Raw genomic sequence first — 27,512 nt, 5'->3', positions numbered from 1 at the left:
CTGAGGTCTAGTGTAAAATGAGTTACAAAAATGTCAAAAAAACACTTTAATTTCAAATCTTGAGATGTATAAAATGTTTGTATTCATTAAAAAACCTTGTTAATTTTGGACACAAACAAATTTGATAAGGGATGTGAGACGTAGGGTTTGAAGTCACGCACACCTATAACTCAACACACATTTCAACCTTTACACCATGACACTATTGCCAAAATCCCTCTTGTTTTTGAGTTAAAGGTTTTTGCACATGCTACCACCCTTTTTTTTGGGGTTGGGGGGGGGGGGGGGGCATTGGCCTTGATGCATTTAATGTGATGCCAACACTATTGTGAAAAAGGAAATTTAAATTCCTGTAAAGAAGTTTACCTGGGAGATGGAAAATTTCCCGATGTTGCGTTTCAGTGAGGTGAGGTTCAGCCTGGCGATATACGTGATGCCACGTCAAGGATTCTGGTCGGCTGCCACGTCAGCGGGCCGGGCATTTCCGCGGGTCGAGACTTGTAGACGGTTAGTTAGCCGATGAAGAAAAGAAGGATTTCGCTCTCTCGCTCTCTCGCTCTCGCTAGCTGGCCCTCTCTCTCTCTCTCTCTCTCTCTAACCAGAACACGATATCCTCTGTTTAGACCTGCCCACAGATAAAGCATCGCTTGCTGTGTGAAATCAGTAGGCTCACCCACCATGAAACGAGGGGGCACACGCCAGGTATAGTCCTTATATCTCCCATCACACCATCGAGCCTTTTCCCTGGCACTATCAGGCGTTCTCACGGCATATTTTCTTGAGTCAGGGGTCCGATACACCCAAGTGATTTCCAACCTTCAGATGCAGGATCACTTCTCGATTCATGCTCCTACTCTGCAACAGCTCACCTCTTGATTGGCGAGTTGATCGCTAGCCTTTTAAATTGCTGCTGAAGAAGATCATTGCCGATATCGCTGCCATTGCCATGGTGAGGACTCAGAGAATTGTAGCAGACATTTACAGAATTGTAGGCTTCTTTCTGTTGTATTAGGCTCGGTGCACATATACAGAATTGTAGGTTTCTTTCTGTTGTTTTGAATCCAGTCTAGTCTTACACATCAAATGATTCATATTCTACCTTAGAAATGTGAAAATTTGTTTTAGGTTCAGTATATATATACAGAAGTGTAAGTTCCTCTCTGTTGGTTGTAAGTTCAGTTTAACTAACACATCAAATGATTCCTATTCAACCCCAGAAATGACAAAAATCAAGAACGCTGTCCGCAAGGCACCCCTTCGGCTCTCACGATGGAACGTTGCTGCCAAGGTGCATGCTCGCACCAAGATTGTGGATGCAATGGGGAAGCTTGGTCGCTCTTCAGAGCCTATAAAGAAACACGTGGACAAGGACATCCCTGTGGTCTTAGTTGGGCCTGTGATAGGCTTGGTAACATCCACATCAGCCCGTATTATGCTGGAGGTGAGCAAACAAACAGAAGTGGTGATGACTTTGCAAAAAGTAGTGGCTGTTGATCTTGCAGAACGTCATTCGCAGGATCAAAGCCATCATCACACTGTTAGGTTCTTAAGGAAAACGTCTGGATCTCTTCTCAGAAGGAAATGGTCATCCCCCTCATCCCCCTCATCCCCATCATCCCCATTACCACAAAGGGATGCCCTGACAGAAATGACAATTGATGAAGACATTGGGGACCCAATCACCAAAACTGTGCTGCTTACAGCATGCCGAGCAGGCGTGTTTCATTTTACAGGGCTCAAACCTGGTACACGGTACAGGGTGCATGTTCATGGATGTGAAGGAGCAGTTGTGCCAAGCAGTTTTCAGACCTACCCAGCCTTACCCGGCAAGAGCTTTTGCATGGCCTCTATCAGCTGCAACAGCATCTTCATTACCAAGAAGACCATTAACCCTTTGTCCGACCTTTGGTCCCACCTTCTTAAAAGTGTGCAGAGGTTGGACCTTATTGTGCATCTTGGTGATCAGGTAAGCTGTCTTCTCTTTCATTTTCTTTAGCATACTTCCCTCATAATAGCACCTATACTTGCTTCATTAGGGTGAAGCATGGTAGAGGAAGTTTAGCTATGGGTGTTGGGAGGGGTAAAACAGAAGTAGAACACTTATTAGTTGATTATTGATATCCTTTTTTGAGTGTTCATAATAGTCTTTGCAACAATTCACTACTGCAGTTGTTACTCCTTTTACCTGCAAGAGTTTCTTTTTATGCTCTATTCATTCCAAACAATATGTGCAGATTTATGGTGATGGGGATAAACGGCTGGATGCTGGAGCTGGAAAGAATCGTGATAAATGGTCAAATTGTTTCAAAATTGCCCAAGACATATTGAAAAATGTTGATAAAGAGCATTGGGAAACAAAGCAAGATGAGATATGTGAAAAATACAGACAAGTATACAGGGATACCTGGAATCATACAGACACTGCCAGATGTCTTGCAAACTGCCCCAACCTAATGATATACGATGATCATGAGATAAGGGACAACTGGGGAGACAACCCTTCTGATCGGAATCGGGAGAGTGCTGACTTCTTCATAGCACGATGTGCATGGCGTGTGTCAATGGAATATCAACGACAACTGTATGAAGATGTCAATTTTGCAAAATTGGAGCAAATAAAAAAGGTCAGTTTTATTTTACCCTTTAGCTGGATATCTGGTACAAATTTGTGCCTGTGAGGGATGAAAGAGGGGTTAGTGAAGTTTCAGGAAGGTTCTGGATAAGGTCCTTCTGCCACCTCTTCCATGTAGAGATGGATTAGATATGTGAAAGTGTTCTGGAATGGGTTCCAGGTGTATGGTTCTCATCAAACCAAATAAATCTGTTGTTTGACACAAGCTTATGAACTGTCTGCATTTTTGGGATTTGTATTGATCTGTATAAGTGTCAGCTTTTGATCCTTCTAGTTTTCTTTGTGCTCTCAGGATTATCATTTCCATGTGATTGGCAATGTTGGGCTTATGTTTCTGGATATACGTGGGTCTCGAACTTTTCATCGTGAAGATGATGATAAAAAACCGTATCTTGGGTCTAGACAGTGGGGAGACATTAAGATGGCTTTGGGGATCAATGGTCTTTTCCAAAATATCAATGTTCTAGTAGTCTGCTCTCCTGCTCCACTTGTATTTCTTGTTCCTTCTATAACAAAAGTGTTTGGACAAACTGTTCAGCGTTTGGAAGACTTCAAAGGGCATTGGTCAGCTCATGAGCGTGAGCAAGTAGAGATGATTGAATGCTTGTATCTTTGGAAAGTGTCTAGAAAGGGTCGTGATGTACTGATTCTGGGAGGTAAGATCACTGACTTTAGTGACTGTTGTGTGCCAATTTGTGATGCTTATCAAAGTCATTTTTTATGAACCAAACATATAATGCCACACAGCATTTTCCAACTCTTGATCTCCTTAAATCCTCAATTTCATTTCACTCGAACCTTCTCCATCAAAGCTGCAAACAGGGGAAAACACGCTCTGTAATAAGATTTAAAGAGAACACTCAGTCATGTTGATCCAGTCTTTGCCTTGGCAAGCCTGCTTTACTATAGTGTGTCTTAGCAGTTGGGGTTTGAAAGATTATTCATATGGCTAATTGAAATCTTCATCCTAAGTGAATGAACTTCCTGTGTCTACGTTACCTGTGTGAACTGATATTTTTGACTTAAATGCATGCACACAGTACTCAACAGCAGATATGGGGTAGGGGTGGGTTTTTTTTCTGTTTTTGGGGGTTTGGGCTTTTTGTTTTCTTCTTTTTTCTTTTTTTTTTTGGTTGTGTGTGTGTGTGTGTGGGGGGGGGGGGGGGGGGGGCTGGGCGGGGCTGCTATTCCCTTTCAGTCGGTGGCTTGAGTTGGGCAAGAGCCATGTGACCGACATACATTGCATGATGCTGAACAATACCACAATGCCTCTACTAATGCAGACAGAGGGACTTGAGCATGACAACAGAGAAGGCTCTGAGCTTTAAGAGCTAGGTCAAACATCAGATACCTATGCAGAATTAGAGTGTTTGAGAAAGAAACCTCCATAGAGCTATGAACAAGTCAAAGCCAGCTGCTGACAGTATCAATACTTATTGTATTCTTAGAGAGTAGATGCTGGCTTGCAGGAATCAAAAGTAAATGCTGTATAGAATTGCTGCCAACAGTAACTATTGTTGACCTTTGGTGCTGACAGTAACTCAGAGAGTAGGTGCTGGCTTGCAGGAATCTCCATAGCATTGTCTTCCTTTGCTCCCGAGTAATCATTTGTTCTACTCTCAATGACCAGCAATGCAAGTGTGCTGCTGCAAATGCTTTCTGGGTTTTTCAGTTGGCAAATACACCATCCTTTCCACTTCAGCTCTCTACCAAGATATTCATTTTGTGATGCACATGGCAGATATTCCATAGTAACAAGCAAAGGACCCCGATGATGCAATGGGTGTGAAAGGCAAAAGTTGTGATAAGTCATGTTGATTGGGTTGTGTTGGTCAATTAGTATCTAGTTGGGCCCTAGGGCAGTGGTTTCGCCAATAAGTGTCGGTGGTGACACTAGGGACTAGCATTAATTAATTAATGCTAGTTTAAGGGTCAACAAAGGTTGGGGACCACTCTAGGTTGCAAATGGCCTAGCCAATTTAATTATGGATAGGCACATTTAACTTTGGACAGGGTTAGAAGGGCTGAAATTAATTTTCAGGATTATTTAATTCTAAAAATTATTTAAATGGTTGGATAATGCTGAAAAATGGGTTTAGAAGGTTGCCACTTGGCAAAAATGCCCATGCAAACTGAGAAAACGTTTTTGGAGGCTGGGTCTCAGCCATTCAATTAGTTTACAGCTTGAGAGAGAGAGAGAGAGAGAGAGAGTTGCTGGTTTATTTTTTGATCAAAGAATAGCAATTTGTTGCAAAAGATAGCCATTTGGGAGCCTCAATAGGTAGGGGACAGCAATGAGTCACCTTCCAAGGGTTGGCAACAGCATTGGTGATCAAATGACAGCATTTTGAAGGTGTCTTACAGTAGGTGACTACATTAAATGCAGGTTGGAGCATGCAGTAGGTAGAGTTTAGAGTTTTCTCACGAAGAAAATCAGATTTCTCTCTCATCTTGGCTTTCTCTCATTTTCTCTAACCCATTCTTTGGAGATCTCAGCCATTTTGAGCAGATCTCAGCCAAATTTAGTGGACAATAGAGAGATCTCTGCTCTGTAAACCCTAAATTTCTGCAGAAATTAGGGTTTGATAACCACCTGAAGACCCATGCCAATTGATGAAGGCATTGTATACTAAATTTAGCACCTGAAATTTGTATAATTATGAGGGAATTCAAATGCCAGCCCATTCATTGTAATTTGGGATAGCATTTGGCTACTTGGTGGTTCTAGTTGTGTAAGTCTTGGGTAAAAAATTAAGGGGCAATTAACCCGAATTGATTGCTGATTGTTGCTACAACAAGGAGATTGTGGATCCCAGCTTATACTTATTTCATTAGTAATCAAGTTAAAGAAATACCAAAAGGGGCGCTAATTTTGGGGCCAATAGGGTGTCCAATGTTCGAGACTATTAAGGTAATTTGTGCATTTCAAGTATATTCATTTGCTGATTGTTGTAATTAAGTGCTTAATCAAAGAATTACCATCCTTTCCAAAAAGAATGGCTGGTTTTAGACAACTTGACTCCCAAAGAGGCAGCAAAAAAGACTATGATAAGGATGGAAAAGGAGTGAAGTTTGAGTCCTTCAATGGTGCACAAGATAGGCTGAAAGCTTTGACTTTCATTCAGTAGTCTGATGTAGCCTATTTAGGGGGAAACTTTACCGAATCTTCTAAGATTTGAAAGGCACCCACTTTTTTGAAGGGGAATGCATTGCAGTGGTGGTTCACACTCTTAATGCAAGGAAGAGCATCATCAATATGGGTATAGTTCAAGCAAATGCTTGTATCAAATTGGTTAACAAGCACTTTTGAGGTGGACCTCATGAGAGCTTGGAATAAGCTTGATGCAAAAGAATGCAAGAATTTAGAGCAATACAATAAGAAGTTTTGGAATGTATTGCTACATGTTACTTCTTATCATCCACTACCCCTTTATGAGTAAGTGGAAAAGCATATATGTGGGTCGCCAAAAGGAATCAGGGAATTTTTACAGTAAATCCACCGTGTCTAGCATGTCTTAGCTAATAGAGATTGCTGCTACAGCTGATGCATTGGTATGTGGAAAATGTTTGGACTTCCAAGAGAGTGGGGATAAGCCAAATAATAAGTTGTCAAAGGTTGAGAAAATGGGCAAATCTGAAAATTGGCGTGAAAAGAGGCCAGCACAACAAAGAAAGGTTTGTAAATTGCTGGCACGCTATAGGGAATTAATGGTTGCAAATAAATGTTTCATCTGTGAGCAAGAGGGTCATATTGCAAAGGATTGTTCTAATAGGCAGCAAGCTGAAAAATTAGAAAATTAGAGAGATCCTAAGGTTAAGAAGACCAAAACATCAATGGGATGGGTACACAATGTAGATAGTGATCAGCCCAATGATGATGCTACTGAGTTATACAGAGGAGCAAAATCAAAGATCAACATACATTGATATTATTTGATATTGGTGCACGAGCTAACTTCATCTCCATAGACATACCAGCCTATCTAGGCATTAGAGAGGATGAGATGGGATCCATGGGGGAAGTTGGAATGGTGGCAAAGGCCATGCAGAACCTATCACACCACTCATTGGAAAGCTTCGGTTGCACATTTAGGGACATTTGGACAGTGAAGTGTTTTTTATTGCTCCACTTGAGGATTGAGATATCTTGCTCAGTATGCCATGGTGCCATTGTATGCATGTAGTGATTGATTCACATACAAAAGTGATCACTATTCAGCATAAGGGCAAAACCCATACAATTGATATAAAGTTGAAATGAGAATTTCTCGCTATCATATTGACTATTGCCATTTTAAAAGTAATGAAAAATCACCTTTCAACGTACTTGGTTTTTACTAAGCATAAGGTTGATAATGAAAATGTTGGAAACATGTCAAAGTTAGAGAAGGATCACATTTCATTTCTGAAAATGTATACTAATTGTTTCTCTTAGTCACTTTCAGGGCAGCTACCATGTGAAAGGCCAAAAGATCATGGCATAGATCTTATCCTTGGAAGTAGCTTACCTAATAAGCCACTCTACAAAGTCTACATCACAATAGGAGGAGATTATGAGCCAAGTGAATGAGCTGCTAGAAAAAGGGCTGATTCAGCCCAGCTCTTCCACCGTTTTGCTCTCTAGTGCTTTTGGTGTAGGAAAAGGATGGTTCATGGTGTATGTGCATTGACTATTGTGCTTTGAACAAAATCACGATAAAGAATCAATTTCCAATCCCTCGGATCGATGATGTCATGGATAGATCACAGGGGGGCAACCATTTTTAACCGTATAGATTTGAAAAGTAGGTATCATCAAATATGCATTAGACCGGAGGATGTGTCTAAGATAGCTTTCAGGACATCATATGAGTTTCTTGTCATGCCTTTTGAACTTACAAATGCTCTTGCTACTTTTAATCGGATGATGGATCGCATCTTTAGGCCACATAGAGGATTTGTAGATACTTTCTGTGATGACATGATTTTCTACTCAAAGAATGAGGCAGAGCATAGAAAGCATTTAGACATTGCATTCAATGAATTGTGTAAGCATAGACTGGTCATTAATGATAAGAAAAATGAATTCTTTTTGCATGAGATCCACTTTTTGGGACACATTATATCGGTTGACGGTATTTGTATGGACCCTGTAAAGGTTGAGAAAATACACTCATGGCCACCATTGAAGAATGTGTTAGAAGATAGCGTATCAGCAAGACAGTAGGGTTTGTGGGGAGGAACATGGAGTAAACTCGGCAAACACTGAGAAGAGAAGAGAAGAAAAGAGAGAGAAAACTCTAATGAATGGAATGATGAAGATCTGAATCATGGAGTAAATGTGATACAAGGGAACAAGAGTGCTATAGCACAAGGAAGGTGATGGAGACAGCCATGAACCACAAACCACGAACTGCAATGTTCTCTTGAAGGGGTGTGAGGGTAGTGAAGAGACTGGAGAGAAGAGGTGACGACTGAACGAGTCAGCCGTAAGGAATGAATGAGAGAGTGTCCTATAAATAGGCACAGTCAATCTAGGGTGGCGCCCCTTTTTGGGGCTGCAAACCTTAAACGAAAACCCTAAATGCAAAACACAGAAACGCAAACTACAGGTGAAGGGTGAAGGGTTTCTCAACACCCCCTCTTAGGTCCAAAAAGGGGAATAAGAGAAGAATGGGATGGAGATGGAATGCTATATACTGAAGAATGCTCATGCAACAGGTGCCACTTGGACAGTGTCTCTTGTGGGAAAATTATTCACTTGTCCAAGTGCCCTAGTACAAAGATGATTTACACATGTGAGGTGCAATTGGGGTTAAAGTAAATTTACGAGGCCGGGACCCGAAGAGATCACGGGATGTTAAAGGCAAAAGTTGCTATAAGTTATGTCGCACAAGTACTTGGTAGTATCTGGTGCCAGTTGTTAGCCTAGGTCATCCATTTGGCCATAAGTGTCACTTGGTGATACTAGACAAGTGGTATTTAATGGTACCTAACTCCAATCGGATAGTCAAAGATGGTGCAGAGACACTTGAGAATGGAAGTTGCCTAGCCAATTTAATTATTGGCCAGTCAGATTATTTTTCAAGGCACCGAAATAATTATTAGATTAATTTTCAGTATTGAAAAACTGAAAATTAATATCTAAAATGCTGGAAAAACCATTTGGGAAGGCTACTACTTGTTAAAAATGCCCATGCAAGATTGAAAAACGTCTTTAGAGGCTAGAGAGAAGTATTTCTATAAATTCAACCTGAAAGGGAGAGGGAGGGGAGGTTGCTGGTCTGATTTGTAGCCATTGGAAGACCTTTTGAGGCTGCCAAGGGCAAGAGAAGACCAATCAACAGCAGGAGACAGCATCTACAGATTGTTGAGATAGAATAGCAGCTGTAAATGACTGATTTTCTTCAGTTCTTTGCATCTACAAGCTGTCGTGGTAGGGCAGCAGCTGCGTTTGACTGATTTTCAGTCATTCTTCGCGAGAAAATTTTGAATTTTCTCTCTCTACAGCTTTCTCTCTCATCTCCTAGCCATTTCATAGCTTTGCTCCGAAGATCTCAGCATTTGGACCCTTGGAGGCTGAGAAAGTTCAGATTTCTCTGCTATAAACCCTAATTTGCAGCAAAAATTAAGATTTAGCAGCAGCCTTGGAAAGCGTGCCGGAAATTGGAAGCTCCGAGACTTGGATTGAACGGGGCTGAAGCTGTTTTTAGCCTATTCAAGTGGATGGACCAGCAAATAATTGAATTTGGGGCATTCTGGGGCATTTCCATCTCCATCAAAGCGGGTGAAGGCCAATTGATTGCCCAAATCAAGGGGCAAATCGGATTAAAGAGTTACTGGTGATTCATTGCAGCAAGGAGAGTTGGAATACCGAAAGGGATTGGAAGAATCCCATTGTAAATCAACTTCTTCTTCAATAAAGCTAAAGAAATACTGAAAGGGGAGTCAATTTTGGGGCCAATCAAGTGTGCATTGTCCAAGATCAATAGGTAAATTTGTATTTTCAGATTTGCACTAATTGTTTGCTGCTGTAATTAAGTTGTAATCAGGGATTTACCACCCATCCACGGAAGGCAGGCTAGTTACAAGGTCAGCCACAATGTTTAACTCAAGGGGTGGGAGGGCAGGGGAAGGGTCGAAAGTGGGCTGCTGGCTACAAGAGTGTGGCTACCAAGAGGAGGAAAACAACCGCCTGTATCAGAGCCGTTGATAGATTGGAAGGAGCTGCCAAGTGCAAACGTTGGAAGGGTTGAACTACCAATGGTAAAAAAGAACCACTAACGGTTAAGGTGCAGTCGCCAATTGTGGGAAAAAGCCGCTAGCTGAGAAAAAAAAGTGTAATTTGTGTTGCCAGCTGATTGGCTGATCTACCAGTAGTAGCTTGTGCAAACGCAAGGAGATAGGGAAGAACCACTTGTTGTAAACACAGACCAACAGAAGGGAGGACCGCCAGCTGGCTGGGTGGAACCACCAGTCTGCAGCCAGTACCTCCAGCAGCAGGAGCCTAAAAAATGTAGACAAATTGGGTGTAGCCGTCGGCTGACAGGAAAATGCCGCCAAGTTGCAGAAAACAGCGGCCAGTCAGTAGGGAGGAGCCGCCTGCTGACTGGGAGGTGGAGGCGGCAGCAATAAAAATCCTAAATGTAGGCTCGAAAACAGCAAACGCAGGAGAGGGTAGCCGTCAATTAGGGTGTTGATGCAGCGGAAGAAGAAGGGAAGTGGATGCCGAACTCACCACCGGTCTTTGCCTTTACTGGAATGGAGGATCTTTGCCGCTGTTTGAGCGTACCGAGCTCTGATACCATGTCAGAAGATGACGTACCTGCGAGACAATAGGATTTGCAGGAAGAAACATGGAGTGAACTCAGCAAACACTGAGAAAAGAAGAGAAGCAAAAAGAGAAGAAACTTTGATGAATGGAACGATGAAGATCTGAATCACGATACAAGGAAACAAGGGTGCCGTAGCACAAGGAAGATGATGAAGATAGCCATGAACCACGAACCGCAATGTCGTCCCAAAGGGGTGCGAGGGTAGTGGAGAGGCTGGAGAGAAGAGGTAACGGATTGAATGAATTAGCCATAAGAAATGAATGAGAGAGTGGCCTATAAATAGACACAGTCAGTATAGGGTGGCGCTCCTTTTTGGGGATGCAAACCCTAAACGCAGAATGCAGAAACACAAAAACCCAAACTGTGGGTGAAGGATGAAGGTTTTCTCAACAGAATGTACATGAGATCCACAGCTTCTTGGATTTATATTCTTATTATAGGAAGTATGTATGCGGGTTTGCTGAAATTACATCTCCATTGTATGCTTTGCAGAAGAAGGATGTGCCATTTAGATGGCAGCAATAAAAATTTCAGCATGTGGAAAGTTGAAGGAAAAGATGACTTTAAATCATGTGCTTGTGTTGCCTGATCCAAGGAAGTTATTCGTGGTTTAGTGTGATGCATGTGGTAACAACATTGGGGCTATTCTTATGCAGGATGACGGAGTTGTGGCTTGTGAGAGCTGAAATTCTCCACGGTGCAGAAAAGAATTTGCAAGTCTATGAGAAAGAGCTCTTGGATGTAATTCATGCACTGTCTACCTAGAAAACATTATTTGTTGGGGGCTGAATTTACAGTGCAGACAGACCATTAGACTTTGAGGTACTTTCTGATGTAGACAAAGTTGTTAGAGAAGCATACGAGATGGGCAAGTTTTCTCTCTATGTTTCATTTTCAGATTATACATATTGATGGTAAAAAGAATGTTGTGGCTGATGCATTGTGATGTAAGCCACAAATTTCAGCCATCAGCATGGTTTATCACATTGAGTTGGATGCCATGAAGGAGCACCTATGCTATGGATTTAGATTTCGCTAATGTTTATGATCAGCTTTGCAATGGCCAGACCCATGAGTACTTTGTGCTTAGAAATGGCTTTCTGATGATGCATGGAGGACTGTGTATCACAAAGTAGTTGAGGCCTAGAGTGATCATTGAAAGTCATGCTCCTCCATATGCAAGACATAGAGATATTGATGCCACAATCAAAGCAGTGGAGCATTTCTTTTATTGGCTAGCTTTAAGGCATGATGTGGAGCAGTTTGTCAAGACATGCATCATATGTCAAAAGGTAAAGCATGATAGACAAAAGATGTCTGGTTTGTTACAACCCTTGTCTGTTTTAGACAGGCCTTGGCAGACATTGCTATGGATTTCATCTTTGAGCTTTCTAGGATACCTACAGAGAATGATGGGATATGGACTATCATTTGCAAGTTTAGCAAACAGTTTGCCTACATATAGGCAAAAAAGAGGGAAAACCCTAAAAATCTAAATGTGGTCAAACCCCTAAAAATTAGCCAAAAGTGCACAAAAAGAAATGCACTAATACGTTTTCCATTTGAAGTGTGTAAAACACATAAAATGACAGATAAAGACAATGTCAGAGCTCCTAATGTCCTCGTTTGACTCAGATTAAGGATCACAAGTAAGAGATGACCACACAAGATACATATGACTGCTAATACCCCCTCTCAGATTCTAGATGCGGCAAAAGGCCAAAGGAGATGTTGATCCGAGGGTGGCAGGAAAGAATGAGGAGAGTTGGTTGATCATGAAGGATCAATGATGGATAATGAAAGTGGAAGGGTAAGTTGCCTATATATAGGCGAAAAAGAGGGAAAATCCTAAATGTGGTTAAACCCCCTAAAAAATAGCCAAAAGTGCACAAAAAAAAGCACTAATGTGCCCTCCACCTAAAGTGTCTAAAACACATAAAATAATAAATAAAGATGATGTCAAAGCTCCTAATATCCTCGCTTGACTCGGACACTGAGGCTTATAGGCAAGTAAGCCTCACAACACGGGCGCCAAGATGAGGAAGGCCATGAATTGAGAGGAGAGAGAGCCCCAAGTCCGGAATAGATAGGGCCTTAGAAATGGAGCTCGATGGATATCTAGACAAAAGAGGCAAGGTGCCAACACCACTAATTGGCATCGAAGAAATGTCGCCAACAATGATGATACCCTTGGATGGACGAAGAACCTGTAACAAATCACCTCGAGGAGTCATAGGACTTGATGCACCATTGGCAATGAGCCAAGGCTACTCAGAAGAAGAGATTGTCAAGAAGGTTCCCCCACCTAATAAATGTGTAGGAACATTGACTCAATGGAAATAGCGAGTGACGAAGTAGAGGTAGAGGAAGGGTCCAATGTAGATCCACCCTTCGCTCCCGGATGAAGATGAGGGTATATCCTTCAACACTTCCCCTCAAGGTGCGAGGTCTTCCCACAATGAGGATGCGTGGGATATCCTCTATGCTTCCCCTCAAAATCTATATCAGAGTTGGAAGATGACTCCAACTTCTTTTGCTTCTTTTTCTTCTACTTGGCTTGTCCTGTACTTGTAGATAAAACCGCATAAACATTCTCGTGTGCATAGGCTCCGCAAGAATTTGGTTCACTGTGATGCGTATCCTGCTTAAGCACCAATGGGACTAGCTCCTCCCAGGTGAGTCTCTTGGCTACGAGAAGTAGGAAGACTGGTGTAGAACACTTCGCAGGTCAGTGACGAAAGATGTGAGAGAAGTGTCACATCTAGGTCCTTTGAAGAAATGTATGTATCAAGGAATGAAAGCTCATCCCAAATCTCCTCCATCCTGTGGATGTGATCCCTCATTGTAGGGGAATCTGCGACAGAGAGTTGTCGTAACTTCAACTTGAGATAAGCAATGCACAAATTTCTGGATCCAGAAGAGAGATGCTAATCTCCTCCAAATCTTTATAGTGGTGCAGATATGTTAAACATACACAAGCACAGAATTTGTATAGCTAAAAAAGGAGAGAAGAGTGAGCTCTCCGATCCCATAAAGCTACCGAATCTGCGGTCACACCATCATGAGGATCTACGGTGGTGGTATAGGGACTGTAACAAAATCCCAAAGATCACAATCGTTGAGGAGACACTCCATGCGGGTGCTTGGTGTTGTTAGTGATTAGCCCAATGATGATACTATTGACTTGTGTAGAGCATGGGTTAAAATTAGGGATCAAGCTTCAACATGCATTAATATTCTTTGATAATGGTGCACGAGCCAGCTTCATCTCTGTAGACATGGTAGCCCATTTAGGCATCAGAAAGGATGAGATGGAACCTATGGGAGAAGTTGGAATAGCATGTAAGGGTCATGTAGAGTCCGTCACAACACTTATCGGAAAGCTTCGATTGCATATACAAGGATATGTGGACAACGAAGTAATTAAAAATCATCTTTCAGCATACTTGGTTTTTACTAAGGATAAGGATGATAGTGAGAATGTTAAACATATGTCTAAGTAAGAGAAGGATTGCATGCCATTTTTGAAAATGTATGGTGATTGCTTCTCTTAGTCACTTCTAGGGAAACTACCACCTGAGAGTCCTGAAGATCATGGTGTAGATCTTATCCCTGTAAGTAACCCACCTAATAAGCCACCCTATAGAGTTGGTGCAATCCAATAAGAGGAGATTATGATTCAAATGAATGAGCTGTTAGAAAAAGGGTTGATCCAGTCTTGTTCATCTCCTTTTTATTCTCCAATGCTTTTGGTGTGGAAAAAGGATGGTTCATGGTGTACGTGCATGTACTATCATGCTTTGAACAAGATCATAATATAGAACCGGTTCTCGATCCCTCGGATTGATGATATTATGGATAGATTGAAGGGGGAAGCCATATTCAATTGTTTAGATTTGAAAAATGGATATCATCAGATACACATTAGACCAGAGGATATGCTTAAGACAACTTTCAGGACACCTTTTGGGTTGTATGAGTTTCTTGTCATGCCTTTTGGACTTGTGAATGCTTTTGTCACTTTCAATCAAATGATGGATCGCATCTTCAAGCTACATAGAGCATTTGTGGGTACTTTCTTTGATGACATAATTGTCTACTCAAAGAATGAGACAGAGCATAGAAAGCATTCGGACATTGTGTTCAATGAGCTGTATAAGCATAGAAAGGTTATCAATGATAAGAAAAGTGCTTCGTATGGACCCTGCAAAGGTTGAGGCAATGCTCATGGCCTCTGTCTTTGGCTCCCATCCACAAAGCTGGTATATCCTCTCATTTGTTGCAACATGACTCCATCGACCTGTCTCAATCATTAGCTGAGGTGATGGGGTGCGAATTTGTCCAATAGCAACTCGAAGCCCATGAGAGAGTTGAGCATCCATATATCTCAGCCTCACTATGAGACCATCATGGGAAAGTTGCAAGAAGTGACACTGGTATTGTGCCATCTTCATGCCTAATGGGAAAGGTGGCTTGGACCAAGTCCTCTCTGTCTTCATTTTAGTGATGTCTTCTCTGATCACTCTATTCAACTCTGAATGGCTGAGACTCAAAGTGAGACAATCAAGGCTATAATCGAATGGTGGCAATCTATCTATATTCATGCCATGCAAGTTCAGCCATGTGCTCATATGTGCATACCAACACTATCTATCTCCCTTTACTGCAAGCTGTCTTGAAGACTCCAAAGCTAGCCTAGGGTATCGGTCTTTAGGTAGTTGACATATCCTCTGTAGGAAAGTGATTGCGTGGAATAGTGTCTCCACTACAATGGGTGCTGCACGCAACTCTACTTGGATGAACTCTTGTGGTATTGAGGCTTTCGCCCTTATCATACGTGCTATCATCATGACCAGCGGTCTCTCCATATGTTCCCAGCCATCATAATGTTGTGCTTCAGGTCTGTTATAGTCCATGAGAGGCATCCGTCTAGTAAGGCTTGGGCCCCAAATGGCTGCTCCATAAGAGTAGTGTGGGCATAACTAAAGTGTCAAAGAGCCACAATTTGGTATGGGGTTCCTGGAACTGTATGTGCACATACTGTCACTCTAGAGTGCCCAAAGCTACATATGCCTGTGCAAGCCTAGCCTCTAAAGTCTCCTTCCATGAAAACTATGGCCCGTACACAGATTGTCTAACCATTTCCAAAAACTAACCATCATACATAAAGTGATGCTTTGAGTGTGTCACCCAAGCTGCTGAGGAGTTAAAGACCATAATTTTAGTCTTTCCAAGATTAACCTTGAGGCCTTTCTCTTCACAAAACACATGCAATGCATCCAGATGTCGCTGAAGCCCCTCAAGTGAATTTAAGATGAGCACAATATCATCTGCATATAGCAAAATTGGTATCAATACCCCTGCCAAGTTGGCTGCCATACCGCCCCATCTCTGTATGTAATCTGAAATCTCGTCAATGTACAATCCAAACAGCAAAGGAGAGAGTGGACAGCCTTGCTTTACACCAACCATGCTAGACACCGAGTCTGTTATGCCTCCAAGCACTCGTACTCTACCTGTCACTGTCTCATATAATGTATAAATACAACATTGCATATTTACTGGGACCCCAATGGTTTGCAACCTCTACATGAGTCTTGCACGTGGTACCGTATCAAAAGCTTTGCAGAAATCCACGAAACAACAATAGATTTTTTGCCTTCATGATCGGCCCTCCTCAATGATTGCAAATGTCGAATATGAATGGCTGCAAGATGCAAACAACAGCCCTTAGGGATGTGTTCAGCATCTGGGCACAGCTACAGCAGAAAACATAGCCTTTAGAGGTGAGGCAGGTAGGGTTGTAGCTGTAAACCTGAAACAGTGATGTGGGTCTACAAGGCAGCAGTTGTGCTGTTGCTAGAGGCTGGTATGTTGTTGCATACATTCAAGACAGGCCACCAAGGCTGGATGAGGATGAAGAAGGGCTGAAAGCTGTGATAGGGTGGAGACAGCAGGTTGATGATGAGAGAGGAGAGAGAGTACTCATGATGTTGGAGGAAAGCTAGCACTAAAAGTGGAGGGGGAGGAATGAAGGGATGAAAATGGTAGTGCACATTGAGTCCCCTATTATAGAACACTATGAGCCAATTGTCCTATTGAGTCTGGCTATACGTTGCCATGGGCACTCAAATGGGTGTCCATTTTGTGGGCGCACATATTTCAGCGGTGGGAAGCCTTCTTTTCCCCTACCCTTTACCCACAAGGCAATGGACAACTTTCTAGTGTTAAAATGGTAGGCACTTGTGTCACATTGGTCTTTACACTAATCACCCACCAAACCCTTCTTCTTTATTGATTGGTGGACTTCATCTAGGGCCCTACCAAAAAGTACGTGGAAAACTTATGACACAGGTAGCACCAGAGGTGGAGACAGTGCATCTACTGATGTCAGCAACAAGGCTGAAAATGCAGCAGCAAATAGATTGCCAAATGTCGATGTAGATGTGGGAGCAGTTGCAAGGGCGTGATGGCCACTGGATGGTGTGGGCTGATGGCTGGGACTTGCAAAACAAGGAGAACAGAGTGGCTAGGCAGCCTCCTATTTATAGATGTGGATCCTCCCAAAATTAGGGTTTTGGCTTATGGGACACAAAAATTTTGGTGATTGAATTTGGGCTGTTTTAAAGATCTAATGAAGATTTAATGTGTAATGCATCTTTTTTAAGTTAACAAACAACACGATGACATTTTTGGAGAATTCTCAATGAAAGATGTGTATGAGAATGTGAATGACACAATGAGGGGCCTCAAACCTTTGTGGCATAAGGACTAGGGCCTCACTAGGGCAAAGATGAGCTGAGAATGGTGTTGTGTCATACACATTACGAATCCCAAAATGCAGCAGCAGCAGTCCACTGGATGGTGATGTCATTGGTGGCCAGCAGGATGTCGATGATGATTTCAGGCAGCAAAACATAAGGTTTGCCGGCTAAGATGGTAGCTCCACCAAGAGAGTTGCCAACTCGGTCGGTAGCATAGCATATGAACCAAAGGAGGTGCTAAGCTCACACAATCTGCTGGATGGGAGGGTCTTGTTGGAAGTTGGACTCAACCACTTCTGGCTGTACACTAGAGGTAGATGACAACTTACAAGCAGCGATCAAGGACATGTCCTGCCCATCCCCAAAGGAGATGGAGTGTGTTTGAGGATTCAAGTCCATGGGAGGAGTAGCGGGCTAGTCAAACAACCCCTTTGGTGACCATGGTGGGGCTGGCTATGAGGGTGATCTAGTGGTCATATGACCAGCAGATCTCCATTGATCAATGTGAGCACCCTGCGAGCATGGTGGATAGGCTGCAGGTGCTAGTGCATGACCCCATCTTGAGTGTGGGGAAGCAGAAGCATTGCCCTCTCTTGCTGGGCATGAGGTCCTAGGTGGAGTATAGGATCGGGATTTGCACGTGCTACCCTTGGCCTTTGAATAACATTCGTCATCAAAATGACCAGCCTTCCCAGCAATGCCGAAAATACCTATTTTTCTTCGGGATATTTTGCCAAACCAGATTTAATATTGATTGGGAGATACTTTGCTCTTCACTATTGGGTCTTTTTGTTGTTCCTCACTAGTCGATTGGGTCTTTGTTGTCATTCAGCCCAACCCCTTGCTTCCCATTTTGAGAGGGATAAAAGGGCCCCCTCCGAGGACTCTAAACACTAATGCCAAGGCTTGATATCAGTGTTAGGAGTGTGTAGCCAATGCCAACGGGTTTTCAAAGCCCAAAAGAGCGACTACAGCCTGTGTATGGCTATTAAGAAGCCAAGAAGAAGAGCCTACAAATAGGCACAACCAGCGTGGTCTTACACTATTGGCCTGCAAGGTGCCAATGCTACAAAAGAGAGCTTTTAGAGCTCTAATAGACTACCAAGAACCTCCTCAAGAAGCCTTGAAGCAAGACATTGAGCATAGAGTTGCCAATCTCCAATGGTATGGCAATAGGGATTTCTCATGAACCATATCAAAAAATCTTGCATACTTCATGAAATTGAAATATTTGGGCGTCAAATCATTCAAGAACAAAATGGTTTGGTGATCATTTGACTTCTTTGGGCCAGTGGTGGCAAATTCGGCGAGTAAGCATTTGTACTCAGGCCAACTTGACGGTCAAGTCATTCCTCTCAATGATCTTGAACTCTTGGAGTTTTTGGTCAATGTTGATATAGGCACATGAGATTTCACCAAGTTGTTTAGTTTGACCCGTTGAAGCAAGTCTGGCACTAAATTCATGCTTGGCCATAGTGGAATGATGAGTGAGGTGTTGGATAATTGGGTAGCATTGAGTAGGCTTCTAGTTGACTAGGTGCTACATGTGATGCTGAAGTGCATGGCATGATGACTGTGTGTTTGCCTCAAGGGAGATGTGTAGCCAGTGTGAGGTGCATTTGCCTAAATGGTGTAGGATGGTCCACTAAACATTGGCATATTAGCAAACTGTGTGACCACCTGAGTGATTGGAGGTTCCCATGACATAACTCCCACAAATCATAGGTGCTCAGTATGGCCAAGGTCTTCATTCTCAAAATAAATCTCTTTGGGGATGGGTGATGCTTCAATACATGGCTATCCTCCTGAAATTGCGAATCCAGGATGCTCCTAGGTTCCCCAATCATAATGCAAAGCCAAAATCACACATCCAGGATGCTCCTAGATTGTGCACCCTAATGCAAAGCCAGGTTGATCAGCTGATGCCAAAATGCAGATGTCGAGCATTCCTTGAGTAGAAAGTGACTCTAGGTGATGATGACCTCCATCTGAGTGAAAACACAAATCGGAACATTGTGTTAGGGCTTAAATGTGAAATTTCAGGTCTGCATGCAGGATGGTGGAAGCAGCTCTAAATGTTGCTGGAAACAGATCTGGAAGGACTGGGCTGGCTGAGATATGGCTGGAACTGATATTTGCCAGCTGAAAAATGCAGGTGGTAGCAAAAATTAAAATGCTACTCAACACCTGTTCTAGGTTGGAAAACAGCTCGCTAGGATGTGGCAAGGCCAAGAATGGCGAAATTGTAGTAGTGGCTGATGAAAAATTTGAAGTTGCAAAATGTAGTCAAATACTGCAGTCAGCGCTACTCAACACCTGTTCTAGGGTGGCAAACAGCTTGATAGGATGTGGCAAGGACGAGAATGACAAAATCGCAGTAGTGGCTGATGAAAAAATACTAGAGATTAGCAAACATTAAATGAAAAGAGTGTAGGTTTGAGACTCCAAAGAGAGAGAGTACTCATTAATATGAAAGGAGTGTAGGGTTGAGACTTGGGTTTGGGGTCTCCGTTTTGTTTCCTTTTTTTTCCGAGAGAGAGAGAGAGAGAGAGAGAGAGAGAGAGAGATGATTACTAGACATTTGGATTATCCCATTGGGGTGGTTGTGGCACCCAAGCTTTCATTGGATTGGATGTTTGGTTGTATAAGGTGTATATTTGTATATTGAAAATCACAAGGCAGGCCGTTGCATGTTTGTCTCATAATGGTGCAGACTGCTATGATAAGTATGATTTCATTCTTCATACCATTGTTTCTTTGAACTAGAAATCTTTGCAAGAATTGATGCAACCAATGTTGAAAATGGAGGAAGAGAGAGAGAGTGAGTGAACACAAGACAATGAGCACAAGCGGGCAGTAGTTCCACACTCAAAAGATACAAGTGCTAGAATAATAGAATGCAAGTACAATAGGTCTTAAGTTAGTTAGATCTATCCTAGAGTTAATTTAACTTTAGAACTAACTCTAGAAGCGGTGACACAAATTATTAATGTAGTTGTGTTCACACTACAAATCAACTAACTAAAACATTGGGCACTCCCCATAGAATTGGCAAATTCTAACACCCTTCTACAGTGCCAATGTGGTAGAAGTACAAGAAGATTAATCGCCAAAGGATAGCAAGTTCAAGGACTTTCGAAAAGCCTCAAACTTCTCACGAAGAAGTGCTTTGGTGAAAATGTGTGCAACATTCTCCTATGTAGGCACATACATCAAACTGATCTCTCTTGCATAGCATCTCTCTGACATAATGGTAATGTACCTCAATGTCTTTCACACAGGATTTTGTGCCAATGCAATAGCACTCTAATTGTCCGAAAGAATGGGTGTAAGACCCTCCAAAGAAATTTGTAGATCAGTCAAAAATCTACATAGCCATACACATTCCACTGTTGTGGTGAAGACTGCCTTGTACTTAGCCTCACAAGACGAGGTAGCCATTGTAGGCTGTCTCCTACTTAGCCATGAAATGCATGAGCGGCCCAGAAAGAAACAATGTCCACTAGTAGACTGCCTAGTGTTTGTATCACTAGCCCAATCCAAATCTTTGTAATGTTGTAGATGCAAGTTCCCCCCCTGGGAAATAATAAAGCATTTGATTGAGTACCTTGTAAATATTTGAAGATGCACTTAGCAGCTTGCCAATGTGTGGTCCGTGGGATGTGCGTATATCTGCTCACTTGAGATACTATAGACTGAATGTCAAGACGTGTATTGCAAAGGTATGAGGCAGTCAATAGCTTGGCTATAAATTGCAACATCATGTATTTGTTCACCATCATTCATAGACAGCTTTAAGCCTGGCTCCATAGAAGTACACATAGGTTTGCAATCTTACATATTAAACCTATGTAAATATGACATGATGATACCATGCTGATTTTGGGTAAATTGAATCCTCAAATAGTAGTGTAGACAGCTTACATCTGACATAGCAAATGCATGTGTTAATTTAGCCTTAAAATTTGCAATTTTTTCCTCAATAGGTCCAATGAGCAGCATATTATCCACATCAAGAATGATAATCAACAAGTCCCTCCCTTCATTCTTAATGTATAGAGTGGGAGCAGTTGGACTATTTTTGAACCCTTTGTTGGCCAAATATGCATCAATTTTGAGTGCCATGCATGATGAGTTTATTTAAGACCATAAAGAGCTTTATATAGCTTGCATACTATGTGCTCTTTCCCTTTAATCACAAACCCTAAAGGTTGGGACACATAAACATCCTCATGCAAATCCCCATTTAAGAATGTTGTTTTAATGTCCAAGTGATGCACTTTCCAAACCCACTTAGTGCCAATGGCTTTCTTGCCAGGTGGTAAATCCACAAGATCCCATGTAGAGTTAGTGGCTATGGAGTCTAACTCCTCTTACATGGCCTACATCCAATGTATATCTTATTGAGCTTCGTCCAAGGAAATAAGTTTATCATCATCCAACAGTGAGCTCATAAACACATGCTCATCACAATCATCTACTTCCGTTATATCAGCCAAATGTGCCCCCCTGCATCATGTGTTGCATGTCTAGCATTCGTTCTAGTGTATTGAGGTGAAGGGATATCCATTTAACTCTCCTAGAGAGTTTATAACAACCATCTCGGGACTGCTTTTGCTGCATTTACAACAGCCCTTTCATACTGAACTTCTACCTCCACTGCATGTGGCAAACCCTTATCAATACCTTGCTGTTTAGAGCACATGGTGTCACGGGGACATGAAATTTTTAGATGCTTTAATCTTGCTAGTAACATTTGAATAAGTTACTAATCAAATGTGCAAGGTTGTTTAGCACATGTGATGCACATGGCAGTTATTTCATGGGAACGGGCCAAGGACCCCGAGGATGCAGTGGGTGTTAAAGGCAAAAGTTGTGTTAAGTTATGCCAACTGAGTTTTAGTGGTCAGTTGGTGCCAGATTAGACCCTAGGACACTTGTTTGGCCATTAAGTGTCAGTGGTGACACTAGGGACTAACATTAATTAATTAATTAATGCTAGTCTAAGGGTCAACAGAGGTTGGGAACCACTCCAAGTTGCAAATGGCCTAGCCAATTTCATTACAGATGGGCATGTTTAATTTTGGGCAGGGTCAAAAGGGCTGAAATTAATTTTCAGAATTAATTAATTCTGAAAAATTAATTTAATGGCCGAAAATGCATTAGGAAGGCTGCCACTTGGCAAAACTTTCCCATGCAACTAGGGAGAAGGCTGTTGGAGGGTGGTGGAAGTGGAATTGCAGCTGTTCGGAGCTTGGAAGAGGGAGAAGAGGTGATCAGATTTGACTCTAATGGGCGACGACGACTGATCGCGCGCCGCGACAGGATAGGGGGCAGCAAGATTTCTCTTCCGCCTCAAGAGAGGCGGCGGTAGGAGAGGAGGGCTCGCCAGCTAAGCTAGTGTTTTATCCCCCTTTTGAAGCTGTTGGTGCCATCAGATTTGTCATCAGAGCTACGAATCAGAAGATACATTTCAGCTGATTTTCTCTCTTTCTATAGCATTCTCTCATCTCCTCCAATCTATGCTCAGGTATTCTCAGCAATTCTCAGCCATGGGTAGCAGAGTACAGCCAAATTTGGTGGACAGCAGAGAGTTTACTGCTGTAAACCCTAAATTACAGCAGTAATTAGGGTTTAGCAGCCACCTTGGGACCCATGCCATCAGTCAAAGGCATTGTACACTAAAATCAGCACCTTAAATTCGTGGAATTGTGAGGATTTTAGATGCCAACCCATCTATTGTGAATTTGGGGCAGCATTTGACCAGTTGGGGTTCCATTAGAGCAAGTCCTGGGTGAAAATCAAGGGGCAATTTGCCCGAATGCTTTGCTGATTATTGGAACAACAAGGAGCTTTTGAATCAGCCAAGGAGATCGTGAAATCTCAGCTTGTAATTTATCCATCAGCAATTGAAATTAAAGAAATACCGAAAGGGGCGCCAGTTTTGGGGCCAACAAGGTGTCCACTGTCCAAGTTTATGGAGGTAAAGTGAGCATTTCAGTTTATGTTCATTTGCTAATTGCTGTAATTAAGTGCTTAATCAGGTTAAACCACCCTATCCGAGAAGCAAGGCTGGTTTCACATGGAATAGCAATAGCTTGTTGTAACAAGTCTGTCTTGCCATTTACAATGGGCAGGGACTCCAAAGAAAGTGGTAAAAGGCCTTCAAAAATATCATCAATGTCATGTGTGACTCGTATTTGAAACTGGTCATGTGACAATGCTGTATTTTCAGCAAATATGACACCCCTATTGATAAACACCTTCTTTGTGCATGGGTTATATATGCGATAGTCTTTGCTTTCTGAATTGTACCCAATAAAAAAACATTTTACAGCCTTATCATCAAGCTTCGTATGAAGCTTTTTCAGAACATGTGCATAGGCTATGCAACCAAACACTTGAAAGTAGTCAACTTTGGGTTTCTTGCCATGCCAAGCTTTGAACGGTATAATTGTCTTCAAAGCCTCTATAGGTATATAATTCAATACATAATTTGTACATTGAAGCCCTTCTAACTAAAATTTATGAGGTAGCCCCTTGCTTTTCAACATACAACGAGTCATTTCCATGAGAGTGCGATTCTTTCTTTCAACAACTCCATTTTGCTAAGGAGTCATTCTAACGGTGGCTTGATGCGTAATGCCACAATCCAACAAATATGTCTCAAATGCACAAGACGTGTACTCCCCCCCTCTATCTATGCCAAGTATTTGCAATTTAAACCAATTTCAACCTCAAGCTTTGCCACAAGATGTTTAAAATGCATGAATACATTAAATTCAGCCTTCAATCCATACACTCATGTATACCTTGAGCAGTCATCAATAAATGTAACAAAGTAAAGATGACCCCCAAGTGCACATGTCCTCACAGGACCACAAACATCAAAGTGAATAAGCTGCATTTTTCGAACAACATACACTACATCCTTTTTGAAGGCAAACTTGTGCATCTTGCCCAAAATGCATCCCTCGCATGCATGAGGTGGAGTCTCCATTGGAGGCAATGCATCTACCATATGACATCTCTGGAGGGTCATCAAACTCCCAATGCTTATATGTCTATAACGGGCATACTAAAGTTTCGCATTCTACATAGCGGACTTAAGAGGTAGAGATAGATGCACAAAATAGCAAGATAGATTGCTATAGCTATGGAATTCAAAGCCTCCATATCAGGGCAAATTTTTTATCTAGAGGGTTCTTATTGGAGTTTTCCTATTGGTGCAATGATGCAAGATTGCTAGTGGCCATTGTGTATTTTGCACTATAGGTGTGGAAACTGCAATTGATGTTTTTGTTTCCTACCCAGTTGGTGGACAGATTTCGGATTTTATTTCCAAAGTTTGGACTTCTTCGGCATCCCAATGAATTATTATTTGCACATGGACTTGGGAAGATTACTCAAGATTGACACATTGCAGCCACAACATTCTCATTTGTTTCATTTCTTGTGTCGAATTGACCTTTGACACATTCGGCATACTAGAAGTGCTCTTATCTTGGACTCTAGACCACTGGATTTCATGGTCATATCGATCACATTAGAGGCTTATTGTTGTGGCAAATAGCTTCTATGATAGTAGTAGTGGTTGTCATTCGTGATGTGGCTGCTCCTGTGGTAAGAGATATTCACATGACTTTGATAATTACTCGTGGGTTTTCTACAGGTGAATATGGCTTTTCACATGCTGGTCAGGCAGCCTCTTGTACATCTGATTATTATTTGAAATTTCAGCAATCTCTAGAGAGAGAGAGAGTATCTTCAGAGACATGTCATAAAATTGGAACAATGTAGAGGTTAGCATGGTCCAGGGTCCCTTCATAGGAGTATTCGCTTAGCTTTACTTACTGGAGGATTGACAACTAAATGGAGGTTAGCCATAGTGGATACAAAACATGCAGACAAAAGTTTGCCTTGTTTCAGACATGCCATGTGGCAAACTGTTTGAGGATATAGGTGGAAAAAACTTGCAGGGACACTCACATCAAACTGAGGCAAGATGAAACAGAAACTGGTAGCCGTGAGTGGGCTGAAAACTCTTGCAGTAGCACACTAGAGTGGACAGTAACCTGAAAAAAGTGAGAGTACTAAAAACACTAGTAAATAAACAGGAAAGTGAGGAAAGTGTCAAACAATAGAGATGATCATATGCAGGACAGATCATGAACTGTGGCCCGCCAAGAAAGGGGCAGGCAAGTTGAATGTAAATCAAAACACAGCATATTGGCTTGTAATCAGTGTGGAATGCTTATCACAAATTTGGTGTCCAGCAACTTACTCAAATGGTAGGAAATCAAAGGTAGTCAATGCAAGCAGCAGTAACACAGAAGTTAGATGGGATCTCAGCTTACACACGGCTTATCTTTGGGTGCAACAAGGGAGTTTCTGTCGTTACTCAGCTGTCAAGAACTCTAGACTTGCGCACCTAACCTAGGTTTACAAATAGTCTAGCATACATCTTACTTATACATGTTTAATGTACCTAGGAACCGTGTACCGTTAAAAGTAATGTGAAGACAAGGTTTGGATTGAAACAAGTGATAAGGCCTTAGACACAGTTACATCACTGTATTGTTATGGCCTAACCCAATCTCCAAACAAGTGTGCCACAAGGACTGAGTGATGAACTAGATGGTTCAAAGCAATGTCCAGCCTAACCATGGCATACCACAACTGCAAGTGTGCCTGTAATGTGTCTAATCTCCCGATACCTATAGAACTTGGCACTTATTACACATTTATAAGCTTTTAGTAGTCTGAGAGGCTGAAACCTGAGAATACGACTGTCACCCTCACATTCAGTTTCCCTAACTGTACAGACTTTATAAGAGCTGGAAATCTGTTGGAGAAATATGTAAAATTGTTGATAATTCAGGTGAAATATTTTGATAGTTTTTTTCGGAGTTATTAGTTCAAAGTCAAGATTTGAAGCTGTAAAAAAGTGTCAAAGCCATTGCAGATTTTAGTTTTTAAAGCCTAGCTTTAGGCTAAATTTAAAGCAATCCTCCTGGTCTGTGAACTAAAAGTGAGAGTTTCTTCAGGTGATGTACATTGTGGGGGCCATTCTAGCATTATGAAGTCCGGGGAGATTCTCTATTACCAGCTAACCACCAGTGCTATTGCAAACATGCCATTGCCCAGGCCAGTATATTATCTCCTGCGTTTTGCTGAGCAACTGGGCCACATACGTGAAGATATTACCTTTAATCATTTCAATTGGACTCGGAACCGGAACTATGGCAAAATATTCATTACATTTGGTACAGAACAGGTACATTATACATTATGTTTCATACAAACAGGTACATTGTACATTATACATAGTGCCATTCTTAGAGCAGTCTTTTCAGAATTGTAACATGCCATATATGCACTCCTTAGAAGAGGTACATTATACATGATGCCATTTTAAGAGCACTCATTTGAGAGAGAGAGAGAGAGAGAATGCAAAAATTCAATGCTATTTAAAATCACTTTAAAAAAAGGGCAATGACTGTGCTCAGCTTGATTAACTGGAATGGGTTATGGGATCTGATGCTTGCTGACCCTTACTGTGTGATTGACACCATCTTTCAGGATGAGAAACCAGAGATCATCACACAACTTGTGAAAGGAAAGTTCATGAGACCAATAAGACTGGGGAAAAAGATGAGCAATCTGCAGGAGGAGACATCAACTTGTACCATAACACTGCCGTTTCAGATCTGTAAGCGGAAGCTGATTGAGGTGGCTTTAAAGGCTTGTTGAGGGAGTATGACAGATACTATAAGCATGAGGCAGACAAAGGGGAGCTTAGAAAGGTTAGGAGATTTCTGAGCTAGCTGCAGCAAATGCAGACATGAAAGAGCATACAAAAGGAGAGCCTGGAGCTCTCATTCAGGGCATCAAACAAAAAGGCTGGCAACAATGAGGAGATCAATGTCTCATCTGAGGATATGGGGGCATATTTGCTACCATGCTTGCAATGCCTAAGCTATAACAATCAACATCAGTACAGCCTGTTTGGGGTATATCACTTTCCAACCCATCATAGGCAACCTAGCTTTGTGAAAGGCATTAGCAGATGAGAATCAATGCGACCAGTCATTGTGTGCTCTAACATTCGTTAGAAAAATGCTGATGGAAATCTTAGGTGCACCTTCTACAACTAACCATATTTGCATCCCCTGTAAAAACAATGACATCTCACCTAGACATATGCAGAGAGCATGTGTGCATCCCATTGCCCATACTCGTTTTTTATGTCTTTGCGGAATAATACAATTGTGATCATCAAGCTCTTCAGCACTGTAACAT

The 27,512-nt window shown here is 41.9% G+C and overlaps 1 protein-coding gene across 4 annotated transcripts; it reads left to right on the top strand.

Annotated features, from left to right (window-relative positions):
* Positions 1–548: 548 nt before the first annotated feature.
* LOC148019861 (uncharacterized protein YGR266W-like) lies at positions 549–27,512 on the top strand. Of its 4 annotated transcripts, none has more exons than XM_087700064.1 (7): positions 549–949; positions 1,218–1,441; positions 1,517–1,966; positions 2,235–2,624; positions 2,925–3,288; positions 26,258–26,487; positions 26,793–27,512. In XM_087700064.1, exons 2-7 carry the CDS (start codon positions 1,220–1,222, stop codon positions 26,961–26,963), a joined length of 1,827 nt encoding a protein of 608 aa, XP_087556190.1. In that variant the 5' UTR covers positions 549–949; positions 1,218–1,219; the 3' UTR covers positions 26,964–27,512. The 4 variants fall into 4 exon arrangements, with proteins under 4 accessions (XP_087556190.1, XP_087556187.1, XP_087556188.1 ...); XM_087700062.1 differs by having other exon boundaries at positions 554–702; positions 788–949; positions 1,218–1,966; XM_087700061.1 differs by having other exon boundaries at positions 550–949; positions 1,218–1,966.

The sequence above is a fragment of the Lygodium microphyllum genome, chromosome 19 (genome assembly GCF_053477565.2).
Source record: "Lygodium microphyllum isolate KBCC chromosome 19, Lygodium_microphyllum_v1.1.10, whole genome shotgun sequence".
Classification (NCBI taxonomy): Eukaryota; Viridiplantae; Streptophyta; class Polypodiopsida; order Schizaeales; family Lygodiaceae; genus Lygodium; species Lygodium microphyllum.
Note: the sequence above shows the minus strand (reverse complement) of the source record. Positions and strands in the feature narration are given on the sequence as shown.